This window comes from Cyprinus carpio, chromosome A20 (genome assembly GCF_018340385.1).
Source record: "Cyprinus carpio isolate SPL01 chromosome A20, ASM1834038v1, whole genome shotgun sequence".
Taxonomy (NCBI): domain Eukaryota; kingdom Metazoa; phylum Chordata; class Actinopteri; order Cypriniformes; family Cyprinidae; genus Cyprinus; species Cyprinus carpio.
This window is the reverse complement of record NC_056591.1, coordinates 25,107,122-25,121,507: the sequence shown is the minus strand read 5'-3', so window position 1 is coordinate 25,121,507 and position 14,386 is coordinate 25,107,122. Positions and strand designations below refer to the sequence as shown.

Below are 14,386 nucleotides of genomic sequence, written 5' to 3'. Positions count from 1 at the left end.
CATCAAAGACAGGGGAAAACCTGAATTCCAGTTCATGCTTTTAACTCTAAGAAATGAAAATGAAAAAAAAAAATGTTTTGGCCCTAGTACAAAAAAAAAACTTACATTTTAAAAAATGACATTTTAAAATGTAATTTGTTCCTGTGATGCAAAGCTGAAATTTCAGCATCATTACTCCAGTCTTCAGTGTCACATGATCCTTCAGAAATCATTCTATGCTGATTTGCTGCTTAAGAAACATTTTTATTTCTATTATTAAGGTTGAAAACTGTTGTGCTTATTAATATTTTTGTGGATTCTTCTATGACTTATTCTTCTTTATTATTATTTTACATTCTTTTATGACTATAAAGTCATAAAGGGTCCTGTGTTGATGTGAAGGAAAAATAAAAATGCCAGCTAATTTCCTGAGGTCAGTAAAATAGCCCCACCCTTCACTGTACAAACACCAATCACAAGCTGGTCACTCTGGATCCCAGTAGGCAACTGGCAGTGGAGAAACAGGAAACCATTCTGCAGTCCCTCAACAATCACTGCACACTCCCCTCCTCTCTCAGCACATCTCATAAACAGGAAGTCACTCAGTCCTTTGTACTGCCGTCCACAGCACACACAGTTCTTACCTCTACAACTGCACATCTGTAGCACATGAGCTGCTGCGGTAATACAGACCAGCGGTTCACATGTTCAGTTATGAACTGCATACACACAACAATAATGCAAAATAATTTGACTGAATAGGTCTCAAATTGCAATAGTTTTAAGCATTCAACAGCCAATAATATTCACAAATAGTGGTTAGCACAATTTGTGTTGGGAAATGGTTTACTCTTTGAAAACATTTTTTTTTTCGACACTACTTGCATATTTAAATAATAATATTTAAAATATATATATATTTTTAACATTTTGTCTAAACAGAAAAAAGTAACATAAAAATAATTTAAATGCTATAAGTGAATTTATGCATCATATAATTATAATATACAGTATGAAAAAAGCATATTAATTTTAAGATTTTCTAAAGATTACCTTTAATGGTGTTATTAAATTATTAGTGTTTCTAAAGATTAACTTTAAGTGAGCATTAGATGATGGCTAATTGAATCTAAATTCAAAAATAGGTGATTAAATATCCAATATGTAATGCTCAGAAATAAAAATTCTACAGTGCATTCCTAATTATATGGTTATTTGCATTTGCATTGTTTCCTGTGAATTCAGAACAAACCTGCAACCCATTTTCAAGTCGTGTAATGACTCACATCGGTCAAACTACCAACAATACTGTCCACACACTGTCTACATGACAGAGAAGCAGAGATTTAAAAAGTATGTACAGTGCTAGAATCCCTTAAAGGACAAATAAGGCACAAAAACTCTTGCAAGCATACACAAGAACAAACACACACAATATTAAAGGTCCATTTCATTACTTTTTTTTTTTGCTGCTCTTTTGAAACAAAACATGGCCCCTTTCAGATAAACAATACATAAAACCCAACTGGGTTTACTTTAGAAGAGCAAGCATCTCTCTTTGAGCACTTTGAATTGATGATCCGTCAAACAGAAAGGACCTAAACCACTGACCACAACAGGAAGTCAAACTTAATGCACAAACACGTGCTATGTCACACAAAAATACGACTCAAACTATATTTCCTATTTTAGTAAACATTTGGCACTCAGATCTCATATTCAGTTCCTTCTTGAGCTAAATGATGAAACATTGTCCACCTGATTTGGATGACTTTCGGACATTTAGAAGGGGATAGATATATTTAGGTAAAATAATCCAAAGATGAAGGGTATGAAAGAGCTCAATAAATCGTCAGGGTGATATTTACTTCCTAAAAGATTTAATTTCATCTTCTTTTCCTCCTTTGATAAATCCAAGCTGCTAGCCAAGATATTAGGGCAAATTATAAAGAGCTTCCAATAAAAAACCATCACCTGATAATAAAACAGCTTATGGGAACTAGAAAAGTAGAAAGGGGACACGTTAAAAGTAATAAAAAACACGTTTGGGCAGGACATACAAGTTTGGACACACTTAAGGGTGAGTGAACGCAGACCTTCATCACAATTACTGAACATTATAATTACAGGACATTATGAGATTTGCTCAGAGGGATCTCTCGGCTGGCCTAATTGGATGAAAGCCCACTTTCCCTCAGCAGCATGTTTAACGTGTTTGTGTCTTTAACTTCCTCCACGGCTCATTTCCCTGTTTAAGGTGCATGAAAACAGCAGTTACCGCTCCTCACACCGCTCCACTTCTGAGAACATGAAACACTCTCAAATTACTCATGAAAAGAGATAAAATAAGTGCTTAGAATGCAGCAAGAAAAAAAAAATCCTGCTAGGTTGTCATTAGTGTTTCATTATGTGCTTGTTTAAGGATCTTTTAGAAAAGGTCATACAAGAAATTGAGGCAATAACTACCTTGCATATTTTTCGTCAGAAAATGTGCTTAGAAGGTGCTTGTTCTGAGTGGTTGCCAGGACATTGCTTGGCGGTTGATAAAGTGTTCAGAGTGTTTATCAGTACACTGCAATTTCAAAGTTTGGGGCTTGTATAATAATAAAAAAAAAGAAAACAAAATAAAGAAAGAAGTCTCTTATGCTCACCAAATATGCACTTATTTGATCAAAAATACAGTCAAAATTCTGAAATATTATTATAATGTAAAATAACTGCTTTCTATTTGAATATTTTTTTAAATGTAATTTATTTCTGTGATGCAAAGCTGAATTTTCAGCATCATTACTCCAGTCTTCAGTGTCACATCCTTCAGAAATCATTTTAATATGCTGATTTGGTGCTCAAACATTTCGTATTATTGTCAATATTAAAAAACAGTTTAGTTGCTTAATATTTTTGTGGAAACTGTGATGCTTTTTTACACAAAACAAGAATTTATGAATTGAACTGGTTGCTCTTTTCTGAGCAATAAATGAGACTGAGGCTTTCAAGCTTAAAAGAAATCAAATAGGAGCACCATGTAAGCATCTAAAACAGAAATAGATTCAATGAAACATTTGATCTAGTTTAAAAAAATAAAAATACTCTCAATGATTTGTTCACAAATCAGAAAAAATAGTTTTAGGGGTTTGTTGAAATCCTTAACTCTATCTATAAACAGTAACAATGTTTCCCGACTTCTGCAAGCACCAATAAATAAACACAAGTCTAAATTTGTTCCCTGAGAAAACACAAAGTTACTGTAGTTCTGTCACTCTCCCACTCCCTTTTCTAACACTTTTTACCAACAAAGAGCAGTCAGCATATTAAAGGCTTGAACAGAGAAGGATGGCTAATTACATTAGGCAGCTCTTATGACAGCAAATGCAAACATGCTAAAAAAAAATTTAAGAACTTAAAATAAAAACTTCAAGATCTAAATATTTAGATGTTCAAAAATATGGAGCACCTAGGTTTAGATGTTGAGTTGTTTGTTTTAATGCTGTGCAGCGATGCTGGAGAATCAGTCTGCTTTGATCACAACCAACCGTTCACAAACCATTCACTCTGCCAGACGCATACACAAGACGGGATGAAAATAACCAGAAGGTAGACTAAATACCAGCCGCAACAACATCCTGAACCTCAAAAAGGATCAAAAAGATTAAACAACTAAGCTGAAATGAAAGACAAAATTCAAAGAAATACTGTAGGCTCAAGCTTCATAACAATGTACAGTATGAACTGACTTCGAAAGAGTTAAAAGTTGTCAATCAAGTACGGAAAGCCAATTTTAGTGCACAATGGGACATATCGAGCTTGCTTTGTCTTATAGCTTTAGCCTAGCTCGGACAGGGCTCATTTGTCATGAAGAAATTAGGTAAATTTGAGTTTCACAGACATTCTCTGTGATCCTGTCTGAATAAAACAAGACTGTGTTTTTTCCCCTCAAACAACCTTGGCAAAATTACAGCACAAATGACCTTGTGTTTTTCAGTTAACTCTGGGGAATTTTAATCACATGCAAATAGGAATGTCTGTGATTGTGGCATATTATTCTTTTCTTAACGCTTCTCCTAACCTACCTTGAATATTGTAACTAAAGCTTAAAGCTAAATATATCAACCCTAAATACTGTTTTGCTGCATGGTGCACCTTTATTATGAATTTAGACATTCTTGGTGTTACAGAAAAAATGTTTGTGGTTCTAGTAGAGCCAGTTGAACTACAAGGAACAAGTAAATAATTATTTGCATACTTTCATAAATCTCTTAAAGATATACAGTACACTTCTATTCAAAAGATTTTTATGTTTTTGATGTCTTCTGCTCAGCAAGGATGCATTTATTTCTTTTGATGTCCTTAATATTTTCTGCTCACCAAGGCTGCATTTATTTGATCAAAAATACAAAATATTTTATATGTATTTTAAAGTGTAATTTATTCCTGTGATGACAAAGCTGAAGTTTCAGCATCATTACTCCAATCTTCAGTGTTGCATGATCCATCAGAAATCATTCTAATATGCATGCTCATTATTATCAATGTTGAAAACAGTTGCTGCTTAATATTTTTTTTCAAAATATATATCATCATACCATGGTCAAAAAAAAAAAGTCGTTCCAGACTCTCACTTCCTGAGCTTTACTGTGTAGCCTACTTGTTTTTAAAAACTGCAGTGTGAATTGCTTCAATAATTGTACAATTTCTAAACGCCAATATTAGAGGAAGGCACTGTGCTAATACCAAAGAAATTCATGATTAAAAATATCGAATCTGGTTGACAGGGTGAAAACAGGAACTGGGAAGTCTATGATATCAGCAGCCGGAGAGAAAAAAAGAACAAAGTAGCCACTTGAAGATTTGCATGTCTGGCTAGAGGAGCGAACAATAGGTGCCACATTTGTGCATTTTAGATCCTTAAAAAGGTAATTCACATAATCATGTTTCTTTATAGACAGTATTTTCAATTATTTTAGATGGTAACCAAAGAAGGACAGGAATAACCAATCTAGATGTTACAAAATATCAGGTTAAATCCAGACATAATAAGGCAAACAACTAATAAATGGATCTGCACAGATGCATCGCATTCTAGATGATGTAAGCACAAATGAGGTCAATGCCAGCGGGACGACAAGCCCACAAAATGTTGCCAGACTGCAGAAGTTTTGTGGGTTTTGTAAACATTCCCATTCCCTTTGCTAAATCGCTCTCATTTTCGTTTATGTAGTTGTATAATCATCCAGGAGAACACCTATTAGGCGCCTATGAATTCCGTCATGTGCTAATCACAGATGAAATGGTGGGATCCAGTCCTAAAAATGGAATTTACAGTGTAACACAGAATGTCAGAGAAATTGGAAAATTTTTAATGAATATATCAAAAGTAGCGCCATACTACGAATCAAACCACGGTTGTATTACACATACTCATGCATGCTACGTGATGCTTGTGGTGTTTTCAGCATTTAATTTGATAAAACTATCATCGTATCATATACACACAGAAACTAGTGTACTTCTCAAAGTAATAATAAAACTATTAAAACTTTATTTTAATATGGAATTTTTCTTCCATGTTTTAATTTTAGCAGTGAACCTCAATTTGTTTGCCACTTTTCACTTTGTTTGCCAAAAATAAAAATAATTGCTAAATTTTCAATTGATTATTTGGGGGAAAAAAATTAGATTACATTGCTATGTTTTATGCCTTCATTTCATTATCACCGCTAAAAAATTTGCATTAAATCACAAATACAGAAAACAGACAACAGAATTAATGAAAAAAAAAGAGATAAAAATAAAACAAAACAAAACAAAATAAAATATAAATAAAAAAACAAAACAAACAAACAAACAAACAAAAAAATGATCAGGTCCCTATCGTTGTTAAAAAAAAAACTAACAAACAAAAATAAGTAAATAAATAAATAATTGTTTTCAAATAATATGAGTCAAACTGATTAGACATGCTTTTTGATTATTAAATATTTCATTAAACCAGTAAACCATTAATTATACCATTAAAACAGAATCCAGAAAATAAAACAGAAAACTGAATTTGGGAAAAAATAAAACAGTTTTTATAGGGACCTAAATATGTAACTGTTAACTTTTAATAAGTAATCAAGAAACATTTATTATCATCATCAAAGTTGAAATCTGTTGTGGTACTTAATATTTTGTTTAAACATCATACAATTTTCAAGATTGTTTGAGGAACAGAAAGTTTAAAAGAACAGCATTTATTTGAAATAGAAATCTTTTGTAACATTAGAAATGTTAATACATTTAACATGTACTTGCAAAATAAAAGTTTCTTTAAAAACTTTAAAAACCACAGACTTTTGAAATTTTTGTTAAACTGTATAAGTTTCATGATTTCAATTAATTAGATTTTTTTGATTGTCAATCAAAAAAAATGAATTTGGGAAAAAATAAAATGGAATTTTGGAAAAAAATAAAGCTCATTTATAGGGCTATACACTCTTAAAAATAAAGAAGCTTAAAAGGTTCTTCACAGCGATGCCATAGAAAAACCATTTTCGGTTCCACAAAGAACCATTCAGTCAAAGGTATTTTAAAGAACCATCTCTTTCGTACCTTTTTATAATCTGAAGTACCGTATTTCGCCACAAAGAACCTTTTGTGAAACAGAAAGTTTCTTCACATGTTAAAGGTTCTTTATGGAACCATTTAGATAAAAAAGGTTCTTCTATGGCATCGTGAAGCACCTTTATTTTTAAGAGTGTGACCTATAATTTATAAAATACCCCTAAGCACTTGTCCTTTCCTCATGACCACACACAAAGGAGAGGCCGAACCATCTGTGCACCGCACTAGAAAATAAGCATATCTGAGCAGGTGTTGGGCGATGTTGCTTTAGGCCAAATAAAAGCAATGGGATCAAGAATGAACTTAGGATTTAAGGCCTTTCTCAGAGTAGAAATGGTGACTCATCCCATTTTCATTCATATCCCTGATCTCAAATGTTCCTCATTCACTAGCTGCAAGAAAAGAAATGCTGTATGAGAGTTTCTAGGATACCAGTGGCAGAAAAAATCATCTGGGGTCATTGAACGGCACTGCTCTCTTCCATCAACACCCACGTACACCCACACACGCATGATCTAAAAACATGCAGCCATGATGTTCACGTGCTTCTTTCAGCTACTGAACGCTTGGTGTGCTTCCATGCTCTCAACCTTGACTCCATCGCAGGTTTGTTAATCGCTGATATTCATACATAAAAAGAGGTTAATTATAACAAGGAGATGGAACTAGCACCAGGGGCTGTCTTCCCACTCTCGGCGGTTGCGTAAGAGGTCGCACCAACGCAAATAAAAAAGGCATCGGTGAGAGACAAAGAAGAAAGGCTCTGGGAAGCAGAGAAGTGGTCATTGTCTGTGAGAGGGCCTGAGGTGTGTGGGTGGATGCTGTATTTGAATATTAAGGTTAACGGCAAAGCGCTGCATGCCAAATGAAACAGCGGCTGCAAGACGTGTAAAAACTGACTCGGTATTAAGCATAGCGATTTTCTCTATGTCTAGTATCACTGCATGTCTTCAAATTGCACTGTAAGTGTCAATATGATCTCAAGAGTTTCTTATGCTGAGTGATAAACCACAAAGAGTTGCTAACAGCAAACATAAAGTGAGAACCATGAACACAAAAGTGCATGCCACTTCATTTTTTATTCTAAATGTTATGTTATTTATGTGTGTGTGTATATTTTTGTGAAGCTGCTTTGTAGCAATTTGTATTGCAAAAATTCTATACAAATAAAATGTAACTGAACTGAACTGAATAATAATAAAAATTGTGTGGTATTAGATGCTAGAAAAAAAATTACACACCACCTAAATCATAAATAACTTATTTTACAATAACAACAATAAAAATAATTACTTGCTAGATAAATGTGTAATCATCCTCCTCCATATATATATATATATATATATAAATTATTATTACTACTACTTCTATTAATGCTGTGGAATTTGATGTTAGATAAATTCTAGAAAATATGAATACACCCCCCAAGGTGCATCATCAGTATTTTTGGTTAGTTGTCCCAGAAAAGAAAAACTATACAAGTTAGCTGCACATAAAAGATAATTTTGTTATTATTTAGGAGTACACACTAGCAAACAAATATGAACTAAAAGTCAGAAAACTATAAATGTGATTTGATACTGTCTCATATTAACAACTAATAACTCCTGAAACAAACCAGAAACATAAATTAATGTAGAGTTCATCTGAAAACAGATGTCCTGTCGTCACGTTCATACCCTCATGTTGTTCCAAACCTGTTTGTCTTCTGTGGAACAAAAAAGAAAACAATTCGAAGAACGCTGAAATCCAAAACAACACTGGACACATTGACTTTCATTGTATGGACAGGCATTTTTTCCAATATATCTTCTTTTGCATTCCTCAGAAGAAATAAAGTCATACAGGTTTATAAAGGCAAGTAAATGACCGGTGAAGTATGCCTTTAATAGCATAATTTATAGTTCTTTATTTATGCAGGGACCCAATATGGGTCAGAATTTCAGATCTAGCTCTAGCACTGCCATCCAAGCCATTGTCTGTCCACTACTGACGTCCACTACTGACGATATTATTATTTAACCAAACGGGGTCACCCCTTCCAATTCACTTCCACATGTGGGTCTCATTAGAAAGTCCAGAGAAGAAAACAACAAGCAACACTCAATACCTTCGCCATAGATCCCAACACAGATAAACTGCCATTATAAAGCTTGTTTTTACACCTGATACTGAATCTAATGCTTAAGTGAAAAATAGGATAAGGTAGAAAGATAAAGCTGGAACCAGAACTGAATACAAGTTCTTCCAGTCAATTGCAAGATAAAACAATCTGTGACCCAGTTTTGCTTGAGAAACCTTGGTCTCTACAGAAAGTAAGGAGGAGTGCAGCTAGCTTGTTACTTGTAATTTAGCTGAGGTTTTTTTTTTATCCAAAACGACTTGCAAGGAAAATCTCTAAGGACTCGGTTCTTCAATTGCACCTATTGCAACCTTTATATTCGCAGTATAGCATCTTAACCATTCAGCTATCATTACCCCAACATCCCCTTTCACCATAATAATACGAAAGATCATCAGACATGAGATATCAGAGCTCTGAAATGTCAAGCAGTGAAAGTGAGTAACGGCTGCAGGTTCTGAATCAGCGGTGATAGTGAGTCAGTCTCCTGTCCAGAACTGTGCAGTACAGACGAGCAGTCATTACACACTACCACTGACATGAGTTATGGACAGAGATAACAAACATCTTCTTTGCAGAGGTCGAGAGAAAATAATACAAATGAACTGGTGTACTATGGGTGAACATTATTGAAATAATTTGACATCAATTATTTCACATTAGCTGTTTTATACTTGAATATATTGTAAAATGTAATTTATTTATGTGATGCAAAATTCAGCATCATTACCCCAGTCTTCAGTGTCACATGATTCTTCAGAAATCACACTAATAGGCCGATTTGATGATCAAGAAACACTTATTATCAATGTTTAAAACAGTAGTGCTGTGTCATCTTTTTATGAAAACTGTGATTACTTTTTAGTATTGTTTTTACGATTTCAAAAGAACAGCATTTATTTAAAGGAAATATTTTATAACTTTATAAATGTCTTTACTGTCACTTTTGAACAATTCAATGTGTCCTTTCTGAATAAAGGAAATAATTTCTTACACTTACTAAAAAAAAAAAAAAAAAAAAAAAAGTATATCATTAATTATCTAGCATTATTTAAAAAATTTCTGTTGCACCATCACTTATTCATTTGCCAACCCATCTTGTCTAAAATTTCTGTTGCACCATCACTTTAAAGGAAACTTTGCAAATGAGTTACTGTTCGATCAAGAAATTAATCAATAAATCAACAAATGATAAACAATGACAGATGCTTTTCAATACTAACCATCAAGAATGGCATGTAAAGCAAACCAAACAATGACAGATGCTTTTCAATACTAACCAACAGGCCTTCATTAATCAACCTCAGGTTATTGAGGACATGACATCTTAATTGGAAATACTGTACATACTGGGGGTAGCAGTGGGCTGCACTGGGGCTCGGTCGCACCTAGTCTTTGCCCTGTTATGGCCCAAACAGATCACCGCCTCTGCTCCAGAGACACAACCTAAGCCATGGGCTGTCATTCGGCTCACAAATGGAAAACGGCCTAAATCAATGGCCTGGAAAAACAAGTGCCAGCTAATTATAGGGAAAAGGCAGCCAGTGGAAGAGAACATCAACACCTCACATTGGCCTCAATGTGACAACGTGATCTATACGGTCCATCCGGAGGTAAAAAACACACACCGGTCACAATTTTTGGCACAAAATATGACAAACTCCAGGAGATCCAAGCTAAGCAAAGAGTTCCATCTAAGCACTCTGCTTTCCACTCTGCATATGTGTAGTTATTACTCGAGCCTCTCATTCTGATTTCTCGGCTCCTGCTATTATTAGCTGCCTCTGAAATCCAAGTCCACAGAGGGTTCCTCCATCAGCTACCACTCTCCCATCATGCACCACTCTGAACAGAAGTCCCTTTGATTTTTGGTCTGCATCTTGTGCTGATGAAAACCAATGTGTCAACTAATGTCAAATCAAATAGATAACAACAGGGATTTTAAAAATAGACAATAAAAAGAAAGAGGCTATTTCCAAAAGCAACTGTCCCTTGCAAAAAAATACAGTCATGCTATCTACATACTGTATGTGGTTAATGTTTGATTCGTCTGGAAGGACAAAAGGGGGATTCCATCCTCGCACACTCTTATCCTTAAACCAGTTAACAGAGAGAAGGCTAGGGGAGATTTAGAACGAGAAGGACTGGATTTTTATAGCTCAACAGTAATCCTGAAATGTTTACCTTTTGAAGGCTGGTAGGATTAAGTTGTGTCTTATCAATTATTTTTATGGCCACCTGCAGGAAAAAAGAGAAGAGGAAAAAATACATTTCACTGCCTTGTTCAATGTAGTCTGACGAGTAGCCAGTAAAAGAGCATCAATATTATGATTTTATCTCCTCGGCTCAACTCAACATCAGGGTCAATCTCACTAAAGCATTTGGGAACAAGTCTGGGTCATATTTCACCCAAATATACCCATATTTCAACAAACAATAGTAATTAACTTATAATATTGCTAATTTAGAGAGTTTTTTTTAATTTACATTTTTTTTTGCATAATGACATTATTTGTACATAAAAACAACAACAACAACAACAAAAAAACACTATTTATAGTAATTTACTTATAATTGCTATTTTAAAATTTTTTTAAAAAAAAACTCTTTATAGTAATTTATACATAATATTGCTATTTTAGAGATTTTTTTTACATAACGACATTATTTGAATAAAAAAGTAAAAAAAAACACTATTTATAGTCATTTACTTATAATATTGCTATAGAGAATTTTTTTTACTTTTTTATGCATAAAGACATTATTTGTATGTAATAAAATAAATAAAAAAATCTGTCAGGACAGGACTTTCATTACTGTATTTAAGAGAGAAATTTGGATCACAGTAATTACATTTTAATAAGAAAATGTGTAAAATATAGCAAAATTGTGCAAAATCCAAAAGTTCTCCATTGAGATCTTCATGAAGCTCACCTCTCTTCCGGTGAGAATGTGTCGTGCCAATTTGACCTTGGCAAAGTTGCCCTTGCCGATGGTTTTGAGGAGCCGGTAGTTGCCGATATGTGGCTGTTCATCGGCACAGGAGGCGATGGAGTTCCTACAGCGGGCCCCTGACCGCCCTGGACGGGACGCCACTTCATTCCGCCCATCCGTGTGTGATGTGTGCTGGAGACAGATGGGAAAAAAAATATTAGTAAAGACAAATATACTACTGGTCAAAGTTTGGGGTCTGTAAGATTTTTTTTTTTAAAGAAAGTATTTTTTTGTGCTCAAGGACACATTACAATAATCGAAATTGAAAGTGAAGATATTTATAATTTTACAAAAGATTTCGGTTTCAAAATAAAGTTGTTCTTCTGAGTGTTCTATTTATTAAAAAATGAAGTACCAAAAAATGTATTACCAATTCCACAAAAAATAGCAGAACATTGATCATAATAAAAATAAAAAGTAAATCATCATGAGCAGCAAATCAGCATATTAGAATGAATTCTGAAGGATCATGTTACACTGGGGACTGGAGTAATGATGCTGAAAATAAATAAATGAATAAATAAATGAATAAATTACATTTGAAAATATATTACACTAGAAAGCAAAAAATTATAAATTGTAAAAATATTTCATAATATTATGGTTTTTGCTGTATTTTTTTAACAAATAAATGCAGCCTTGGTAAGCATAAGAGACTTTCAAGAGCATTCTCAATCCTAAACTTCCATATAATTTTGTGTGAATGCAACAGCCTTTCAATTAGATAAAACTGTCAGAACATGCCATTAAAAAGTTTGAACTCAAATTCTACTCATTTTGGGGATCTCTGTATACTGCATTTGTTTTGGTAGTCTGACAGCTGTTAAATGCTAGGTAAATGAAAACATAAAGAATGTCAAATGCTGTTTGCATGAAGATATTTGAACCCGACAACCTCAAAGAGGAGCTTCACTGCGGGAAATATCTTCATTTCCTCCCATCAAGGATATATATCTGTGAACCAAGCCAGTCAAAGAGTTACAGCTGACATCTGTTTGTGCTACAGTATGACGCCTCTAAAGTTTCCTCTCATAAGAGAGACATGTAAATAAAGTAATCTGGACAAAATGTCAGACGGTTTCCTGGATTTCTGCTTTGACTTCCTTTTTTGCTGAAAAATACTGGAGCTGCATCCTTTTAGAAATAGAGAGGGATACTTTTACTTTTACTTTTTTCTGATTTTTTGAAGACAAAGTTTCTTCCTGCCAGTCAAGTATAAATAATATTTGGTCATTTATAAAAATGGACACCAGCAACTTTGTGTGAATATTAAGTTATAAGAATTTAAAGTGACAGTGAATTTAATAACCTGTTGTCCTCTCACATCAGAATCCACAGACATATTCACGTTAGACTCTTTTGCTTTGTAAACAGTGCTTAATCTGTGCATATTTCTCTCCTGATTCAGACTTTAACTGAAGAAAGCAGCATAATGGCTTATATTTTAGGTGAAAGTAATGGTTTGAAAACATCTTGATGGATTTGATTCTTACAAACACACAGCTTTTCACTTCACAAGACTTTGTGTGGATTACTTGTGAATTACTGTGATGTTTTTATCAGCCGTTTGGACTCACATTCTGACGGCACCCATTTACTGCAGAGGATTCATTGGTGAGCAAGTGATGCAATGCTCAATTTCTCCAAATCTGCTTCAATGAAGAAACAAACTTATCTACATCTTGATCTAAATTTTCAGCAGATTCAAATTTTTGGGTAAACTATTTGTTTAAACTTTTAAGTTTGACAGTGAATGTGAAGTTATAAGAATGTAAAACTGAGATCAGCGCCACTAATGATGATGTTAACTTCTCAAACAGCATTACTCAAAAGACAAAAACACCCAGCTACCTCACTGAATCAATAACTGTAACGGATGAGCGAGGATAACTAGTGGCCATGGTTGTAGTAAATCACGTCAGCATCACTGAGCAAACAAAAGGCAGAGATGACACCATCAGTCCGCACATCGAAGACTCATCTATGACACATTTTCAAGCAGCATGCCGGTCCATCTGGAACAGAGGGACTTAAATTAGCCCTCAAAAGAACTCCAACAGACATCTTAATAATAATATCCAATGTAGATGAACAAGCCACAGCATGCGTGCTGCCGGGATAAAGAAAAATGAACAAGATTTCTTAATAAGGGATACAGGAAATGAGGTATGACGTGGATGGAGACTAAAACAATACCTGAGAGGAGACAGATCAATAAGATGTTGCCTGCATCACTGTGAGTCATGCTATTCAAGTCATGAAAAGACCTTAAGCAGTACAAAATTGGGTAGTACTAGTAGATCTTGGTCAAGATTACTTCATTTTGAAATTCAAACTCCACAGGTTTGATAATATCAATTATTACTTGATCTATTTTGCTCTACAAATAAGGGAATTGTTGAAAAATCAACCTATTGTGTTCCAAAGAAGACAGGTTTGGAACAATATGAGGGTGAGTATATGATCACAGAAGAGTCATTTTATGTTGAACTACTTGTTTTAAACTTACAGAATGAGGTTTATGGTCCAAAATAGATATCAGAAGCTCATAAAAGCCTTCAATGTCATAAAGCAGCACTGAGACAATGATGAGAGCAGCACCATACAGTAATTAATCAGATCAGCTTTAAAAAAACAAACAAACAAACAAAAAAAACAATATCCATTTAGTTGTATTACCACAAAACA

The 14,386-nt window shown here is 34.0% G+C and overlaps 1 protein-coding gene across 13 annotated transcripts in view; it reads right to left on the bottom strand.

The window, feature by feature from the left end:
- Positions 1-14,386, bottom strand: part of mark3b (MAP/microtubule affinity-regulating kinase 3b) — a 52,254-nt gene that overhangs the window by 32,424 nt on the left and 5,444 nt on the right. For all 13 annotated transcript variants that reach the window (XM_042778244.1, XM_042778253.1, XM_042778254.1 and 10 more), the window contains exons 2-3: positions 11,639-11,830; positions 10,889-10,942 (exon numbers count right to left, since the gene is read on the bottom strand). In XM_042778244.1, coding sequence (XP_042634178.1) covers positions 10,889-10,942; positions 11,639-11,830 — 246 coding nt within the window. The remainder of the gene's footprint in view (positions 1-10,888; positions 10,943-11,638; positions 11,831-14,386) is intronic.